We start from the raw sequence: 17,916 nt of genomic DNA on the forward strand, positions 1-17,916 counted from the left end.
TTTATGTAAAGCACTTTGAATTGCCCTGTTGCTGAAATGTGCTCTACAAATAAAGCTGCCTTGCCTTGCCAATGAATGAGCCCCCAAATTAAACGTCGAAATCCGTTGTTGCTGTCCATGGTGCTGAAACCTCTGTCTCTGCCAGCACCAACGCTAGGATCCATACGGGACACCTGTTTGTGTTCTTTTCCACACAGTTACAGGGACACAAGAATAAGCCAAAGTTATACTTGTGTCATTTAAAAAAAAAATTGCCAAGATGCAATGAAGGGCACATTCATTTGACCTGTATTTGATATTTGCCCTACGAAATCAGTTTGTCCCGTGACAACGAGGGGGATCAACCGGAGGTCATTGATGGCTTGCCCAGCGTTTCATTTACCACCCACGTCACTGCATATATTACTCAGGGCTCGAATTCAGTCATTTCAAATCACATGGTTACACCGACAAACCCTATAGCCCACCGAAAGACACGACGCTGTCAATGATTAGTGCGAATGTGTTGGCACAGGGCAGGTAGAGGGAGAGAGGGAATAAGCGAGGGAGTGATTTGGAGAGAGAGAGAGAGAGAGAGAGAGAGAGAAGGAGGGAGGGAGGGAGGGAGAGAGAGGGAGGATGCTGCCAGCGGAAAATGGCTGCTGCAACCTCAAGCCTATATCCTGATACACCGAAACGACATCAAGGTGGAGAGAGAGAGAGAGAGAGAGAGAGAGAGACCGAGAGGAAGAGAGAGAGGAAGAGAGAGAAAGATTAGGAAAATGAGAGCAGATAGAGAGAGAATGTGAGTGAGCCTGTGAGTGTTTCCTGAAAGGAGGATAAAAAGAGAGAGAGTCAGAGAGAGAGGGAGAGAGAGAGAGAGCGAGAGAGAGAGAGAGAGGAGACCCTGGGGTGGGCTGCTGCAAGCGGCGGGCAACACCGAGCCATGGAGGGCGAGTAAGTCCTTACATTTTCATTTTTAACATTGCACACATGTATTCAGCCATTCGCCACATCGGGTAGAAAGAACGCCACCGCCATCAATGTTACACCAATCCAGCAACATGCACTATTATCACAATCGGTCTTCTACAGTTTAGCAGGCTGCCGGGAATAAAAACAATAACCAAACACCATTACGTAGTCTTGAATCAACAGCATACACCCCATTTCCGATATGTCTATATGCCAATATGTGATAAATGTTAAGCCACCTACATGTGGACCTGTGCTTTTTACACGACTGGCACACAACCTACACGCACACAATTACAGCAATAATAAGGAAAACATTTTAAACAAACAGAAAGCTATGCAACAACTCTGAACTGAATGCGTTGTTAGCGATTGGTAAAAACCGTCACGAAAATCAGTCAATGTGTAAAATGTATGGGGGGGGGGGGGGAGGCGAAATATGGCGAGTTTGGGACCAGCATCGCGTCATTCAAGACATGGCTACAGTAAAACGAGGGAGGGATGGAGGCGTTGTGATTTTTATCAACGGTGTCTCGGGGTTTCATTATGATTTTTTAAAGCCAAACTTTATGAATGAAATGTGATTTTTTTTTCTCGCTCTCCCTCATCCTCACCCCTCCTCTCCTCCTTACCTTTTCTAATCGCTCCCCTCCCCCCCATCTCTCGTTTCCTCTCCATCCTCTCACCCACTCGTTCCTTTTTTTCCTTTCCCTTTTTCACACGCGATTGTATTGTATTTAGGCCTTGTACATTTTCCGGCGAAATATCTCACGCACGGTGCGATGTCGAAGCCAGTCTCGCTCTACCCCATTCATAAAAAATAGAACATAATATCGGGGGTTCTTTAATCAGTGCGTGCAGCAGGGGCGGAATTGCAACACTTAAAATTCAGTGTGATTTGAGAATAACAAAAAGACGCGGCTGTGCATGCATCACATGCACATGTCCAACTGCGGTGCTGAATTATTCAGCCGACTGGTGAGGGCAGAGCTTCTTTTTTTTTTTGCAAGAATGCCGGGGCCTCTGATGGCGAATGGGTGCGTTCATTGATACATCTATCTGGGAAACACTCATTCTTCCTCCCTCCCTCTCTCCCTCTCTCCCTCCCTCCTACCATTTGGCCATTTCTCTCCTCCTCAACGCTGGCTTTCTTTCTATCCATTTGATCCATACTTCCTTTATAGCCTACACTCAAGTCAGTCCCAGTTTTGATTCTCATGCTCCTAAGCAGCAGTAATGTTTAAATAACGCCAAACCACATTATCCAAATATTTCATGATTTCTCATATTTGTTTAGCCTCACCGCATGCAAATTAAAATCAGATTTACCTGAGTAAAAATTGTATGACATGCCTTTGAGCTGTCATGTTGCAAAACATAGGCCAAGCTGTCAATTCTGTCTTCTTTGTGTGGATTTCATCATGCCATCTTAGTTCAACAGAGCTGAAAACAGTTGCCCTAGCATCATATTAGTACTGCATTTTTGTCTTATGGAAGTTGATCTTCTCTCTTTTTCCCCCCCAACCAAATGTGCATGTCAGTGTGTGAATGTCTGCGGGTATTTCTGTGTGTGTGTGTGTGTGTGTGTGTGTGTCAATGTATATCATCACGTTGTTTAACCAGCCTGGGCCTGTGCTCACTCTCTTGGCTTCCCTGACAGTGTGCGTGTTCGTGCAGTGGTGATGACGCGTGACGACTCCAGTGGCGGTTGGGTGCCCCTTGGAGGTGGTGGCCTCAGTCATGTAGTCATATGTAAAGGGCGGAGTCCTGACGGCAGGGGGCGGCGAGAATACATCATACGCGGAGAGCGGCTGCGAGATCGAGCAGTGAGTGTGTGCGTGTGTGTTATGGCTGCCTTTGGTGTCACGTTGCTCCTCAACACCACCTAAAGACTGTAGCAGAGTGCATGTTTTGAGCAAAGGAAACCATCTTGGTTTGACTTCTTATGTTGCTGGGATTGCCCTTTGTGTCTTTAGCCAGTGTTGGAGTGTGCAGTGCAAAGGGGGTTAGTGTACAACAAGGTGAACCCCATCTTCCATCACTGGCGAGTAGAAAATCGGAAGTTTGGCCTTACGTTCCAGAGTCCTGCCGATGCCATCTCCTTTGAGAAAGGGCTGCAGACGGTCCTAGACAAGCTCGACAGAGGTAGCAATACACCATCGACACTTCCATCCGTTGTGTTTGAATTCTAGCAGAGATCTAGCAGAGCCTAAATCCTCTCTATTCATGTTCTCAAGGCTCTGACTCGCCCTCGTCCTCCACACCAGAAGAAGCCGACACCGAGGATGACGGACAAGCTGTGAGTATCTGAGCAGTTTGTCGGTTGAGCGTTTCTTTTTTTCTCTAAGAAGGGCTCATTGACGTTGCCTACTGGGGCCCAAACGCAGTTATTGGTGTTTTTGTCTTGTGGGATGACACGTAGCGTCTGCCAGTCTCATACAGGAAGTGAGTCGTCATCCAACAGCAGAAAGGAGATGCTTCCCAAACCCATCACCATAGTAACGAGCGAGTCGTCGTCTACCTGCTTCGTGCGGCCGGAGGAGTTTAGCTTCGGATCCAGCCATGCTCTCATCACTCAGACACCTGCTCAGGTAACGCCAACGCTTCTGCTCCAAAGTCCATCATGCTACTTCATTGTGATAACACGATGCTTCAAGGAACAGTGTGTTCTGGTCACACTTGTGACTGTGCTCTAAGGATGACTACTATAAAGGAATTCAATTCAATTCAATTTTATTTATAGTATCAAATCATAACAAGAGTTATCTCGAGACACTTTACAGATAGAGTAGGTCTAGACCACACTCTATAAATTACAAAGCACCAACAATTACAGTAATTCCCTCAAGAGCAAGCATTAGCAGTAGCTATTGCGACAGTGGCGAGGAAAAACTCCCTTTTAGGAAGAAACCTCGGCACTCTTGGTAGGCGGTGTCTGACGGTGTCGGTTGGGGATGTTATGAACAGTGGCACATAATAGTCATAATAAAGATAATGGAACAGTGACTACATTGGTAGTCGTAGTAGTTCATGTCATAGTAGGACACAACAGGGCGTTACGGGGTGTAGTGTGGCACAGTAGAGCATGGGTGGACGCAGTGGACGCAGCAGGACGCAGCTGGACAATGCAGGGAATCGCAGAGCGTAGCAGGGTGTAGCAGGTCCACAGCGACAGCTGCACCCAAGACCCAGGTCTTGGTGCCACCCTAATCCAAGGCAATATTCTGGGCGAAGAAGAAACATAAGGACTCCGGGGAGTAAACTCCCCAGAGCTAGGTTAGTAACAAGCATTTCTGGGACAATGATGCACACAAAAGGAAACAAATGAAAAGAGAGATGAAAGAGCAGCTCATTGTGTCATAGGAAGGAAGGAACTTCCCCAGCAGTCTAGAATTAAAATAGCATAACTAAGAGAGGCAGGTTAAAGAGAGGTGCCGGATCGGGCTGTACTGGCCTGCCTCCCTCTACACTCACTATATTGAATATGTGATAGGTAGGTCTGATGACTATGAAGAGAAGCACAGAGAAGCAGGGGTGCTGTGTCTCCAGCTATACACCCTGCCCCGCCGGTCTAGGCGTACGCTGCAACTCCTCACTCCCTAGCTATAAGCTTTATTAAAGAGGAGGGTTTTCAGTTTATTCTTAAATGTGGTGGCGGTGTCTGCCCCCCCGAACCCAGATTGGGAGCTGGTTCCACAGGAGTGGAGCCTCGTAGCTGAAGTCTCTGGTTCCCATTCTACTTTTAGAGACTCTAGGAACCACTAGTAGCTCTGAGTTCTGGGAGCGCAGTGCTCTAGTGGGACAATAAGGTACTAAGAGCTATTCTAGGTATGATGGTGCTTGACCATTTAGGGCTTTGTAGGTCTTGACCTAAAGAAGGATTTTAAATTAAATTCTGGATTTTACAGGAAGCCAATGCAGAGAAGCTAGTACAGGAGAAATATGATCTCTTTTCTTAGTTCTTGTCAGAACACGTGCTGCAGCATTCTGGATCAGCTGGAGAGTCTTAAGGGACTTATTCTAGCAACCTGATAGTAAGGAATTACAGTAGTTCAGCCTGGAAGTAACAAATGCATGGATTAGTTTTTCAGCGTTGTTTTGAGATAGGATGTTCCTGATTTTGGCAATGTTACGAAGATGGAAAAAGGCTGTTCTTGAGGTTTGTTTTATGTGGGCGTTAAAGGATATATCCTGATCAAAAATAACTCCTAGATTTCTGACAGTGGTGGTGGAGGCCAGGGCAATACCATCTAGGGTAGCTATATCTTTAGATAATGAAGTTCAGAGGTGTTTAGGGCCCAGCACAATAACTTCAGTTTTGTTTTGAGTTTAACATCAGAAAATTGTAGGTCATCCAGGATTTTATATCTTTAATGCACGCTTGAAGTTTAGCTAACTGACCGCTTTCGTCTGGCTTAATTGACAGATATAATTGGGTGTCGTCTGCGTAACAGTGAAAGTTAATTGAGTGTTTCCTAATAATATTGCCTAGAGGAAGCATATATAAGGAGAATAGAATTGGTCCAAGCACTGAGCCTTGTGGAACGCCATGGCTAATTTTAGCGTACTTGGAGGGTTTATCGTTAACATTAACAAATTGGGATCGCTCAGAGAAATAGGACTTAAACCAGCTTAGAGCGATTCCTTTAATGCCAACTAAATGTTCCAGTCTCTGTAACAGGATGGTATGGTCAATAGTGTCAAATGCAGCACTAAGGTCTAATAAGACAAGTATGGAGACAAGTCCTTTGTCAGCAATAGTTTGAAGGTCGTTAGTAATTTTCACCAGTGCCGTCTCTGTGCTATGATGCATTCTAAATCCTGACTGAAATTCTTCAAATAGACTATTTCTATGTAGAAAGTCACATAGAAATTAGTAACTACCTTCTCAAGGATCTTGGACTCTTGACTTTAAGCACATTATTGGGACCATCTCTGAGGAAAGCTAGGTGAGATTTTGATACAGTAAGAGGGAAGACATTGATGATTTCAACATTCTCCTTTGGCAAAAAAAAGGAGAATGTGTATTGCCATCTACAGGAACTTATGGGCCTTTTTAGCACATGAAGATGTAAATATTACAGAATATCAATTGAAATAACTTGCATTTGTCAAACTTCCAACTTCAGTGTAGCTCTTACAAAAATTTATCCTTTAAAAGAAAAAGAGAGGAACTCTTAAAGCTCCGTCTTTTGAATAAGTTAGAATACATTAAACATAAAAACAGTTTACATTGTTAGTTAATTTCCTATCCTGGCCTGGGCTGGGACAAAGTGGTTTGATAAAGTACTTATTGGACTTATCATTGCACTTACAATAATGAGCGTAGCTGTCAGGTCCTCCTGTATACGTCTCATCTCCATTTTTTCCTGCATCCACCTTGTGTGTTTGTGTGTGTGCGTGCGTCAGTCGCGGGGAGAACTGAGCAGCCCTGCCTGCTGCAGAGGCCCGACAGGATCTAAACAGCAGCTGCTTCAGCGACTTTAGAGTGAAAAAACGTTACAGTACATTGATGTTAAAAAGTATACAGGTTGGCAGGACAGCCTGAAATGTTTTGCACGGTCTTTCGCTGTACGTTTTGTTGGTAACTTGTCCACACTTCTTCTTTCGCGCGAAAGGGAAACACAGCTGTCTGAGGTTACATACGGGCACCTGATGGGCACGAGGCTACATTGCGTATGCGTCGAACCGTGTGGCACACACACGCTCCGAACCAAGACAAGCGGACCGAGCGGTTCGGATGTTTTTTCATGAACCGTACCACCCCTAGCCATCTCCCAGAACAAATAATCTCGGACTGAGTGGAACCTGGGTCCCTGCAATCCCACATAGGTTGTCAGGTCTAAAATTCCTGGACCATATCACAGGAGCATAGGACATGAAGTAATTGGCCGTCCAATTAGTGGTAGTTTTAATGTATTATTAGACATTAGAGCAATAAAAAAACATGGAAGGTTGGCTGGTGATTTTTCCCCTCTGTCTCCACCCTTAAAGGTCTCATATTGCAATTACTGAGATTTCCTTCTCTTTTGATTATAAAGCAGGTCAAGGTGCTATATAAATACTGTAACAGTATCAAAACGCTCAATCCACAGAGAAACGCCCGTATTCAGAAACTGTGCCTTTAAACTAGCCGTCAGGACTTCTGTAAGGTTGTGATGTCACAACTATACTATATATATAGGTAGAAAGTGCCGCTACAGTGCCGTTACAGTCATTCCCTGACTGCAATGGCAGTGCAGAGACTCAGAGAACACAGATGCAGGAGTTTGGAAACGCTGACCAATCAGAGCAGACTGGCCTTTTTCGGGAGGGGGCCTTAAAGAGACAGGCGCTATAACGGAGCGTTTCAGACAGAAGGTACATACAGGTATATTCAGACAGACAGTATGAGAAAAAGAATGTGTTTTTTCTGAATATTAAAGCATGTAAACATGTTTGAGTATAAAAATACTAGTATGAACCTGAAAAGTAGCATGGTATGGGACCTTTACAGTAAGTCCACACCTCTACAGACATTTATTTATTCTACATGAAGTAAAATTGGAATTAAAATCAAATGAAAATTGGATCATTTGTGCTCCTATTTGAGCTATCCTAGCTAAAACCTTGTGTAAGTGCTGCCACAGCACACACTGTTCCAGCCTCACTCTGTAATTCTATCCCCTCGCCACAGATCCACACCAGGCCGGGACAGCACCAGCTCTCACAAATGACGGCTGTATTGAATCCACCGGCACCCCCGCCTCCACCTCCTGCTCCACCTACTCCTCCTGTGGGTCCCCCGGCCTCATCTCCTCTGTCCCCCCTCTCCCCCACCATTTCGCTCCTGGAAGAGGGAGACCTGCACAGTGTAGACCCTTGCAAAGACCTGTGGGGTTCTCGAGGTTATGAGGATTACAGACGGGCGGGGGCCACTAGGACTATGGTCGGGGGGCTGACCGGGGGTGTGGTTGTCGGTGGCGGGGGGAGCCTGCAGGACAAGTCCGAGCTGTGCGTGGTTCGCTTTGAGAAGGAGCTGGCAGGAGTGGGCACAGCCGGCTGCGAAGTGACGGTGAGCCTGGACAGTAAAGCCTCGCAGCGGCTGTCCACGTCGTCGCCCACCTGTGTGTCCACGCCCAACGCTGTGTCGGGCGTGTCCTCGTCTGCCGGCTCGCCCCAGGAGACGTGCAAAGGCTCGCCCTCTCCCTGCTGCATCCACACCTCATTGGCCACGCCCCGGTCGCGGACTCGTAAGAGAGGAGGAGGAGGAGGAGGAGGAGGGGCCAGCAGTGGCGGCGACCCGGCGGCGATCTCCCCCGACGACGACAGCCCATGTCCTCAGGCTTCGTCGTCGTGCTCGTCCCGCTGCGTGTACTGCCGCTCTGTGTTCAGCGCTTCGGAGAACGGGCGGGGCCGCTGCAGAGATGCCCCGGACCCGGCCCTGCACTGCCTGCGCCAGTGGACCTGCGTGTGGTGCGCAGAGAGTCTGCTCTACCACTGCATGTCAGACTCTGAGGGAGAGTTCTGGGAGCCGTGCTCGTGTGAAGACTCGCTGGGGGGCCACCCGCACCCCCTTTGCTGTGCCCGCTGGTTGGCCCTCCTGGCCCTGTCGCTCTTCGTGCCCTGCATGTGCTGCTACGTGCCTTTGCGCGCCTGCCTGCGGTGTGGGGAGAGGTGTGGCTGCTGTGGGGGAAAGCACAAGGCGGTCCGATGAGGCCAGGCTAAGGGGGGGTGGGAGGGGTTTCCATGGACCAAGGAGGTTTGGGGCGTGGAGAGAAGGGAGCACCCGTTGGGACGTAGGAGGTGGAGCTTAGCAGGTGGAACAGTGCTCCCAAGAGACCCAGACCTCTGACATGGCCCTCTGAAGCCCTACACCCTTCCACTGCATTCCACACTCTCTCTCTTTTCAACCCGAGGCCTTCCTCACTGCTCCTCGCTGGGGGGGTGCGCTGCACTCAGACCAGGCTCTGTGGGAGTCATCTGGAGCCCTAACCCCGTGGATTTCCTGAGGGTCGGCTGATCAAGAATGAGCGGTCAGAGACTTTATCACAGGAAGAGAGTGGCAGAGGCAACGATGATGTGTACACTGTTTCAAATGTCTGTTTGTTTGTTTTTTATTTAGAAAGAAAAACACAAACAACTAAAGATGTTTATATATATGATTGTTATAATTTTAATTGTTATATTTTATTAAATGTAAACATATTGACAGAATCCCCCAATGGCACACACTGTCACAAATTCACAAACATGAGATCTTGGGGGAAAGTATTTTTGTTTCATGTTGGCCTGTTTATCAGTCAGATGAACAGATGTCACCCTTTACCTCTAATTTTACCTCAGATGTTACTCAACCCTGGTTAGGGAATGAAAGGGGAAGGGAAGAGAGGTTTGGAGAGAGGGACCAGAGGGAGCGCAGTCTTCAAGGAAAGAAAGTATGAGCATCTGAGACCACTTAGTGATGTCTTTCGGTTAAAGTAGTAGACCACGGTGGATAAGAAAGGTTATCAAATGCAAAGGGACAATTCATGTTAAGGGAAGTTGCAATGACAGCCACAAAGACTTAAAAGTCATAATGTGATCCATTATGGTCCTTTGTAACCAAACACGAGCTTATTTTTGTTTTCAAAAAAAAAAAAAAGAAAAAAAAAAAAAAAAGGAAATCAAGAATGTGTGTTGAACATTAAACGCCCTCACTTTACACACATCTTTTCATCTTTGCGTGCATTTTCAACATTGAATCTTAGAAAAACATCACATCCCACCACTGTACTTGTTGAATCAGTCAAGGTGCTTACAGCCGAGGCCTCTGAGTGAGTCTATTCTACCTAACGTACACTCCCAAACCCCAAAGAAAAAACAGAGCTGGACCCCGTGCTAACCAATGTGTAAGATGTGTCTAGCTTGGTCTTTGGATGAGATGCCACCAAAAGAAGGAAAGAAAAAAAACGAAGTGCAATGAACAATGTATTGAAAGAGTATTTTTGTACCGGTCGCTAAATCGAGAAAAAAAAAAAAAGTGTTGGAACGGAATACTGCGGTGCGTTATTGTGTTGCGATATCAAACGGTAACACAAAGTTGTCTTTGAGCAGCAGCACGCGGCTCCCAGGTGTGCCATCTAAACGTGCTGCTGTAGACTGTCGACCCTGTGATAAGAAAAGAGACACATTAACTTGAAAAAGACCAACGGCCGTAGGCGGGTCTTTGTTTGGGCACAGTGGTAAATGTGTTTGCTGAATGTTGCTTTAAGTATGAAGTCTAAAAAAAAAAAAAAAAGTCAAAAAAAGCTGCTATTTTAAGTCCTGTCCTAACCCGATTCAAACTTTCCCGCTGCCTCTTAGCAATCAATGAGGATGTGTGGCAGAGTCACACAATCCTTCCAAGTTCTCGTTCCACTCAAAGGTGCTGAGGAGGCTAAATGTTGTGCGAGGAAGGTTTTTCTTGTAAGTTTATAGCTGAGCTTAAAGATAAATAACCCCCCAGGACATTTCTTTAAATGCTTCTGGTGATGTACCTTGCATTTCTGTGTCTATTTTGCTGGTTGGTGATATATTTTTCTACTCTCAGTGAATAACTGGCCAAGGGTACATTAACAGATTTTGTTAACATAATGGTTGACAAAAATCTTAATATGTCGACATAAATGTAAAGGTTTGTGTGTGTACATTCCCTAGATTCAAAGAACAAGGGCCTTTTGTTCAGCCTCCTATATATTAGATATTAGACACCAGTTGCTCGACCGAAATTTGCCTCTTGAGCAAAAATGCAATGCAGCAACAAGATTCCTAAGATCACAATTTGTGGTTGACCGAAAAAAAAACAAAAAACGAGGCTTTAATATCCCTGTAACTGTAGTTGTTATTGGTCTCTTCACCGACATGGAGAACCATTTACTGGGCTGGGTTGTTGAAAAGATTTCCAAGTAGATCTTGTAGGAGTAAAAACAAACAACAAATAATCTCAAAATAACTCATGAAATGCACTGAGCATCACCGAATGATGATATCCCAACAGTATAAGAGAGTATGTGTGTGTGTGTGTGTGTGTGTGTGTGTGTATGTGTGTGTGTGTGTGTGTGGGTGGGGAGGGATCTCGGTCTTTTAAATCCTTTAAAGGTCCCATGACATGGTGCTCTTTGGATGCTTTTATATAGGCCTTAGTGGTCCCCTAATACTGTATCTGAAGTCTCTTTTATATAGACCTTAGTGGTCCCCTAATACTGTATCTGAAGTCTCTTTTATATAGACCTTAGTGGTCCCCTAATACTGTATCTGAAGTCTCTTTTATATAGGCCTTAGTGGTCCCCTAATACTGTATCTGAAGTCTCTTTTATATAGACCTTAGTGGTCCCCTAATACTGTATCTGAAGTCTCTTTTTATATAGGCCTTAGTGGTCCCCTAATACTGTATCTGAAGTCTCTTTTATATAGACCTTAGTGGTCCCCTAATACTGTATCTGAAGTCTCTTTTATATAGACCTTAGTGGTCCCCTAATACTGTATCTGAAGTCTCTTTTATATAGACCTTAGTGGTCCCCTAATACTGTATCTGAAGTCTCTTTTATATAGACCTTAGTGGTCCCCTAATACTGTATCTGAAGTCTCTTTTATATAGGCCTTAGTGGTCCCCTAATACTGTATCTGAAGTCTCTTTCATATAGGCCTTAGTGGTCCCCTAATACTGTATCTGAAGTCTCTTTTATATAGACCTTAGTGGTCCCCTAATACTGTATCTGAAGTCTCTTTTATATAGACCTTAGGGATCCCCTAATACTGTATCTGAAGTCTCTTTTATATAGACCTCAGTGGTCCCCTAATACTGTATCTGAAGTCTCTTTCCCGAAATTCAGCCTTGGTGCAGAATCACAGCCACTAGAGCCAGTCCCACAATGAGCTTTCCTTAGGATGTGCCATTTCTGTGTCTGTAGCTATTGAGGAGGGGGACAAGGTGGAGGGTGGGGGGTGTGGCCTTGACCAACTGCCACTTTGTTCGTTTGAAAGCCATGATGTCTCTCTCTAATGGGCAGGCCAAATTCTCTGGGTGGGCAAAGCAGAGAAAGGGGAGGTAACCTTGCTCCTTATGACCTCATAAGGAGAAGATTCCTGATTGGTCCATCTGAACTTTCATTTTCTCAAAGGCAGAGCAGGATACCCAGGGCTCGGTTTACACCTATCACCATTTCTAGCCACTGGGGGACCATAGGCAGGCTGGGGGAACTCATATTAATGTTAAAAAAACCTCATAAAGTGAAATTTTCATGCCATGGGACCTTTAAAGGTCAAAAGCATCCAAAGAGCACCATGTCATGGGACCTTTAAAAACTAAAGATGGGAACACTGAATTATGGCAGAATGAACCTTTCAGAAGCTTCACCAGATTATTTACATTTTAGGTTTAGCCAAGAACGTTTATCCAAAGTGACTTAAAGTGAGTGAATGGAGACGATTAGACTGGGGCTCAGAGTCGGGACACACGACTGCTGATAAACACGACCCCCTGACCTCTCCGTTATGGGACGGTCATCTTCACTACTAGAGGACAGCCTGCCAACAATGTTGGCCCACTTAAAAAAATAAAAAATAAACTAAAAAAACACATGCTGTCACAATGGCAGGAAACACAAATTCAGTCGGTCACTAGACTGCCATCCTCCGATCCTAAAATAACCCTTTGTCCCCAACCCCCTCCTCACACACGCACACACACACACACACACACACACACACACACACAATCCAATCCCCACAAATCTGCAACGCATAAACCTGCACACAGACACACGTTAACTCGACAGTGCAGACAAACTGAACTAGTAAAGCCATTGCACACGATTTGCTACTTCTGGTTCAGAAATGGTGTTAGAGTACAGTACGGACAGTCATGCGGTCACTATTGCAGGCCCCATTCTTACATCTTAATAAATGTGCCTTTTGATTTCAGTAATCAATACCTTATGATTTCTAAGTAACTCTGTGTTAAGTACTATTTACTTTTTGTTTTGGGTTATTGATTTTTTTGCCAATGTGCATATTTTCAAACGTACGTATTTATTAGTTTCAAAGTAATTAATGAGATATTACCTGTTTATTTATTTATCGAGATATTTATTCTGATTCTTTATTTTTTTGAGACAGGTTTTTATCTTCCGTGCTGTCTTACTTCTGACTTTGTGCCAATGTGCTGCTTTGAGGTGTTACATATCGTGGGTTTGTATCATTATTAAACCCTCACTCTATTTTAAATCTGTGTCTACTTCTCTCTCACGTGTCAAACACTGGATCAAAGTTGTGTTCTAGAATTATTCTAAGCTAATAAGGTAGGGTCTCTCAAACTTTTATTATTATTTAACTTTGTCATGAACACATGACACTGTCATGACACATGAACCCTAACTCTAACCCTAACTATAACTTGTCATGACAAAAACCGAATGACACTTACTAAAAGAAGCGTTAGGTCATAAACGTTTATGACTTGTTTATAATGTTTATGACACGTTCATGACAGTGTCATGTCACTTTTATGTAGATACCTTCAAGTAAAGTGTAACCAAAAACTCACAGACCACCTAACTGCAAAAATATCCCCAAAACAATAGGGGTCCTACTTCAACAGTATGTTACAAAGTAAAGCCAAATTAAATGACAGTTTTACAAAAGAAGTTGACCTACTCATGGTCTCTGTTGCCATCTTAATGAGGAAGAATGGTGCAGCTTATGCTGCCATATCACCAAAACTATGTCTGTGCAAACTAAAGCTTTAGTGCATAACTTTTTGATATTAATGAATGTCCATTACATTCAAGCCATTACCAAATGAGTTGCTACAAAGCAAATTAAGACTATTAGCTCCACACAACTCTCTCTGGATTTCTCAGTATGGCTGTGTTCAGAAGATTGTGGCGTCCGGCGACTTTCCCGCACAGAAAATCAAGCGACAATAATGACCTCTTCTGAAGAGTCCGTCGTGTTTTTTTAATCCTCCGTGTCCTCCTTGGCTACTAGCAACTGCGCAATCACGGAAGACTTGTGTCACGTGGACGCGTCAACAGTTGTCATTACTTAGAATTCCTCATGCGAGAGACAGATACTACGCACTATAGCTTTAAGCCATCTTGCCAGTTGACAGTAACAGTAAACTTTAGAGGCAGTGTCTCAAAACAGTCGGCTTCATTGCAAAATTCCGACAAAACATTTTTACAACAAATTTACATACAAGTTTCTTTTAATATTGAAAACAACACATCTATGCTCCTCACTATTAGGCTTTGGAGTTGGCTGCAGACAGGTTCAGAAACACTGTTTTGATTTTAAATTAAAAACATGATATTTTAACCATTATTATTATCTACTCGTGGACCACTTTTTGAGGAATACTTAAAAAATACCTGAATGTGTTCTTTTGTTTTCAGCCTTTGACTAAGTTGAATATGTTGAAATAGTGGAACTATTATTTTAGGAAAGTAGATTTTACAAATGTGTATTTCTCCTATTGGAACAGAACAATGCACAGGGCTACAGCAAATACATCCAGTGACCATTAGAGGGAAGCAATAGCACTTTAATAAAGTTCCTCAAGTACAAAAGGGAAGGAGAGCGGTGAAACAAATGAAACAACAACTTTGTTGTACAGTATAAACTCAAGTCTGTCCTCAACAGGACAGGCTGTTGTCCTTTACTTGACAGAATACATGTGCTGCCTTTTATGTTTGAGGATCTCAGTGGAGGTGAGCGACAGATCTTCGTCGCAGACGTCGCAGTGATAAACTCTGGTAAGACTGGACACGGAGGATGAGCTCGCCTTCCCACCTTCTGGCTCTGAAAAGCACAACACATACCCCACAATCAGTCTCAAGTTATTAATCTCTTAATACAGTGGTGCTCATAAGTTGATGAACCCATGCTAAAGTTGACTAAAAAGAGGAATAAAAAAAAAAATATCTTTTGGAAATTTATCTTAATGCCTTAATTAAAAAAAATTAGGAAAAATCCAATCTTTAAGGACACCAATTTTCTTTGTGAATGATGTATCGTAAATATATAAATAAATGTTCTTCATTAAAATACAGGGGGCATAAGTAAGTACACCCCTATGTAAAATTTCCATAGAGGCAGGCAGATTTTTATTTTTAAAAGGCCAGTTATTTCATGGATCCAGGATACTATGCATCCTGATAAAGTTCCCTTGGCCTTTGGAATTAAAATAGCCCCCCCACATCATCACATGCCCTTCACCATAACTAGAGATTGGCATGGTTTTATTTCAGTTAGCCTAATAGCTGGTTTGATTTGCATTGAGAGATGATCTGATGGAAAGTACCCCATGCCAATCTCTAGTTATGGTGAAGGGTATGTGATGATGTGGGGGGGCTACTTTAATTCCAAAGGCCAAGGGAACTTTATCAGGATGCATAGTATCCTGGATCCAAAAATCTGCCTGCCTCTATGGGAATTTAACATAAGGGTGTACTTATTTATGCCACCTGTATTTTAAGGAAGAACATTTATTTATTTACAATTTTTTTTAATCCTCGTTTTAGTCAACTTTAGCATGGGTTCATAAACTTATGAGCACAACTGTAAGTGTTGAGACAGCTGCTGAATGAGGCAGCTGTTGCATGCGTTCAAGCAATCAAACCCCAACAGATAGCTCAAAAAGACATATCAACGGAAGGAGATTCCTGACCTTCCTCCGGTTGCTGCTGTTCCCCTGCCGGCCTGCAGGAGGCCTCGTGCTGCATGCGTTCCAGTGGAGTCAGAGGCATGTACAGGTCACAGTTAGGACAGGTCCAGAAAGTGCGTAAACACTCACTGTAGAGATCCTTTGAGTCCTGCAAACACAAGGATCCATGACACTTAATACAGTACCATTTAAACGTTTGGACACACTTTCTCATTCATTTGAATGGGAAATTATATTTCAGTTATAAGTTAGACGCATTTAACAAGGAAGGCTGAATGATCTGATTCCAAAATGATATATATTCATTTACGGAAGAGAGATTTAGCTTGCAATTATTTTGTTAAGGAATTAGTTTTTATTTAATACTAGTCTAACATTGCCAGACCTTCCTCCACATCGCTGCGGAGGAAGGTCTGGCTAGTCCACACAGCATTACTGGATGGGAGAAAAATGTGCTCTGGTTTATTGGCATTTCTTTAAACCAATCACAATTGTCTTGGACAGGACCAAGCGCCGGATGGAGCAGCGCTGCCTCTGCAAAATAGCCTCGGGAAGGAACTTGTTTTGGTGGAACATGTGTACATTCAAAAGTTGTTTTAGTCGTGAGACAGAGAACTCCGATTGGACAGATAGTCTAGCTAGCTGTCTGGATTTACCCTGCAGAGATCTGAGGAGCAGTTAACCATAGTCCTCACAAATCCACCGCAGTTTAGAACGCCAACACAAAGGAAGAGGAAGGTGATGGACATCCGGCCGAAAATGAGTGACATCCGGCGGAATTTCCGGCGGCACCTGAACTATCCCGTTAATGAAATGTCGTCGATAATGTCGTTGATATAAACTAATTTAGTTGTAACCTGGACTTGTCGGGAAAAGTATGTCGCCACGTGACACTCTGTTTTACAGCTGTTTTCAGGCAGCTTTGTTGGAGCATTTGGGTTTAGTTGTTTATGTAAAGTAAAGCTCTGAGCACTAACCTAAGTTACGTCTAGGCTCCCTTTTTATACACCTTTACACTCAGAAAGAACCGGCTATTTGATAGTGGCTGTGATGAGGTGACAAATAATGTGGGAAGGGACAATACAGTGTGCAAAAGTTCACAAATGCTCTGGATGTCATCTGTGACAACACCTGGACCCCCTGGATACAAACAACTACCAGCAGCAGGGACACAACCATGGTGTCCAAGGTAGGAGTCAACAACAAGCACAAAATACATGCTCGATGGTGTTTTAAGCCACCGCCGTCGACTTCAAGGCAGCGCCGCGACCGTCGACTTCAAGGCACCAAACCTTAAAAGGTACAATATGTAACATTTCTGCTTTAAAATGTCTAAAAATGACCATACCTATGTTATATATTTTTATGAGTTGTGTTCTTACACTATCCCAAATGTTTCCACCAAATGTCAAACCCAGAGAAATCACCCTCCAGTTACTCTAACTTCCGTCAGAACACTGGCACCAAGATGATACGTTCCGGGAGTAATTTTAAATCATAAAATGTCACAGAAAAAAATACTTGTAACCGTAATACTGCTTTTTTGGCCATAAAGCATCATTTTGTGATTAATTACATCCCACTTTTTAATCACAGTAATACAACAGATACCTTATTTATTTTGAAAGTTCAATATCGACAAGTAGCTAACATTGATGCTAATGCTTTGTGGGTAACATTATGAGGTTACAACATCATTCAACACGCTTTAGTATGACTGTTTCGACCACAGTTAACAGGACAGGGCTAACCCACGAATAACTTCACTAGCAACGTTAACTGTATAGATAGGACGATTAATCTAATGCTAATTTAGCCAGCTAGCACACCCCCGGTCTGTCTGCCTCACCCCCGGCGCAGAGAGACTCAGTCCGGGATGACAGCTGACAACAGCCCCGGACATATAGCTAGCTAGCTATCGTTAGCCCCCAGTCAGCTATCAGCCAGCTACTTTTATTACAGCAACCCCCGGCCAGAACTTATCTCCAGTGCCTGGTGCTTACGACGCTAACGGCAGTTTAATTAAACGTCGGAAACGGACCATATCAGACCAGGCACCGAGTCACAACAGCGGCCATCCATAGAGTTAGCTACATCTCCGCCGCTACCGGTGTATGCATAGACATAATGGGTGTATGTGCTGAAAATCTCCTCCCTGCCGAATTTCTCCCCTCTTCGCGTTGCTGTCTTTACGGTTAGCTAAATTAACCTGACAAAAGGTGAGTTAAGCACCAAAACGAAAAGTTAAGATTACTGAAAAGTGAAGGGGAGATCATTCCGGCAGCTGGGAGATGTTC

General features: G+C 44.0%; 2 protein-coding genes across 4 annotated transcripts in view; one reads left to right on the forward strand and one right to left on the reverse strand.

The window, feature by feature from the left end:
- Positions 1–746: 746 nt before the first annotated feature.
- spred3 (sprouty related EVH1 domain containing 3) lies at positions 747–8,650 on the forward strand. Of its 3 annotated transcripts, none has more exons than XM_039821774.1 (6): positions 747–936; positions 2,615–2,780; positions 2,931–3,099; positions 3,192–3,253; positions 3,387–3,545; positions 7,631–8,650. In XM_039821774.1, exons 1-6 carry the CDS (start codon positions 926–928, stop codon positions 8,648–8,650), a joined length of 1,587 nt encoding a protein of 528 aa, XP_039677708.1. In that variant the 5' UTR covers positions 747–925. The 3 variants fall into 3 exon arrangements, with proteins under 3 accessions (XP_039677708.1, XP_039677717.1, XP_039677723.1); XM_039821783.1 differs by lacking the exon at positions 747–936 and adding an exon at positions 1,395–1,932; XM_039821789.1 differs by lacking the exons at positions 747–936; positions 2,615–2,780; positions 2,931–3,099; positions 3,192–3,253 and having other exon boundaries at positions 3,260–3,545.
- Positions 8,651–14,476: 5,826 nt separating this feature from the next.
- The window catches only part of dhx34 (DEAH (Asp-Glu-Ala-His) box polypeptide 34), a 29,769-nt gene continuing 26,329 nt past the window's right edge, over positions 14,477–17,916 (reverse strand). Inside the window, exons 15-16 of the mRNA XM_039786248.1 lie at positions 15,623–15,767; positions 14,477–14,754 (exon numbers count right to left, since the gene is read on the reverse strand). Of these exons, the coding sequence (XP_039642182.1) occupies positions 14,612–14,754; positions 15,623–15,767 (288 nt within the window). The 3' untranslated portion in view covers positions 14,477–14,611. The remainder of the gene's footprint in view (positions 14,755–15,622; positions 15,768–17,916) is intronic.

This window comes from Perca fluviatilis, chromosome 2 (genome assembly GCF_010015445.1).
Source record: "Perca fluviatilis chromosome 2, GENO_Pfluv_1.0, whole genome shotgun sequence".
Lineage (NCBI taxonomy): Eukaryota > Metazoa > Chordata > Actinopteri > Perciformes > Percidae > Perca > Perca fluviatilis.

Bases quoted from the DNA above. Each gene is read 5' to 3' on its own strand.
- spred3 (XM_039821774.1), top strand. The intron at 3,100-3,191 runs GTAGCAATACAC...CATGTTCTCAAG, and splicing joins CCTAGACAAGCTCGACAGAG to GCTCTGACTCGCCCTCGTCC. The intron at 3,254-3,386 runs GTGAGTATCTGA...AGCGTCTGCCAG, and splicing joins CCGAGGATGACGGACAAGCT to TCTCATACAGGAAGTGAGTC.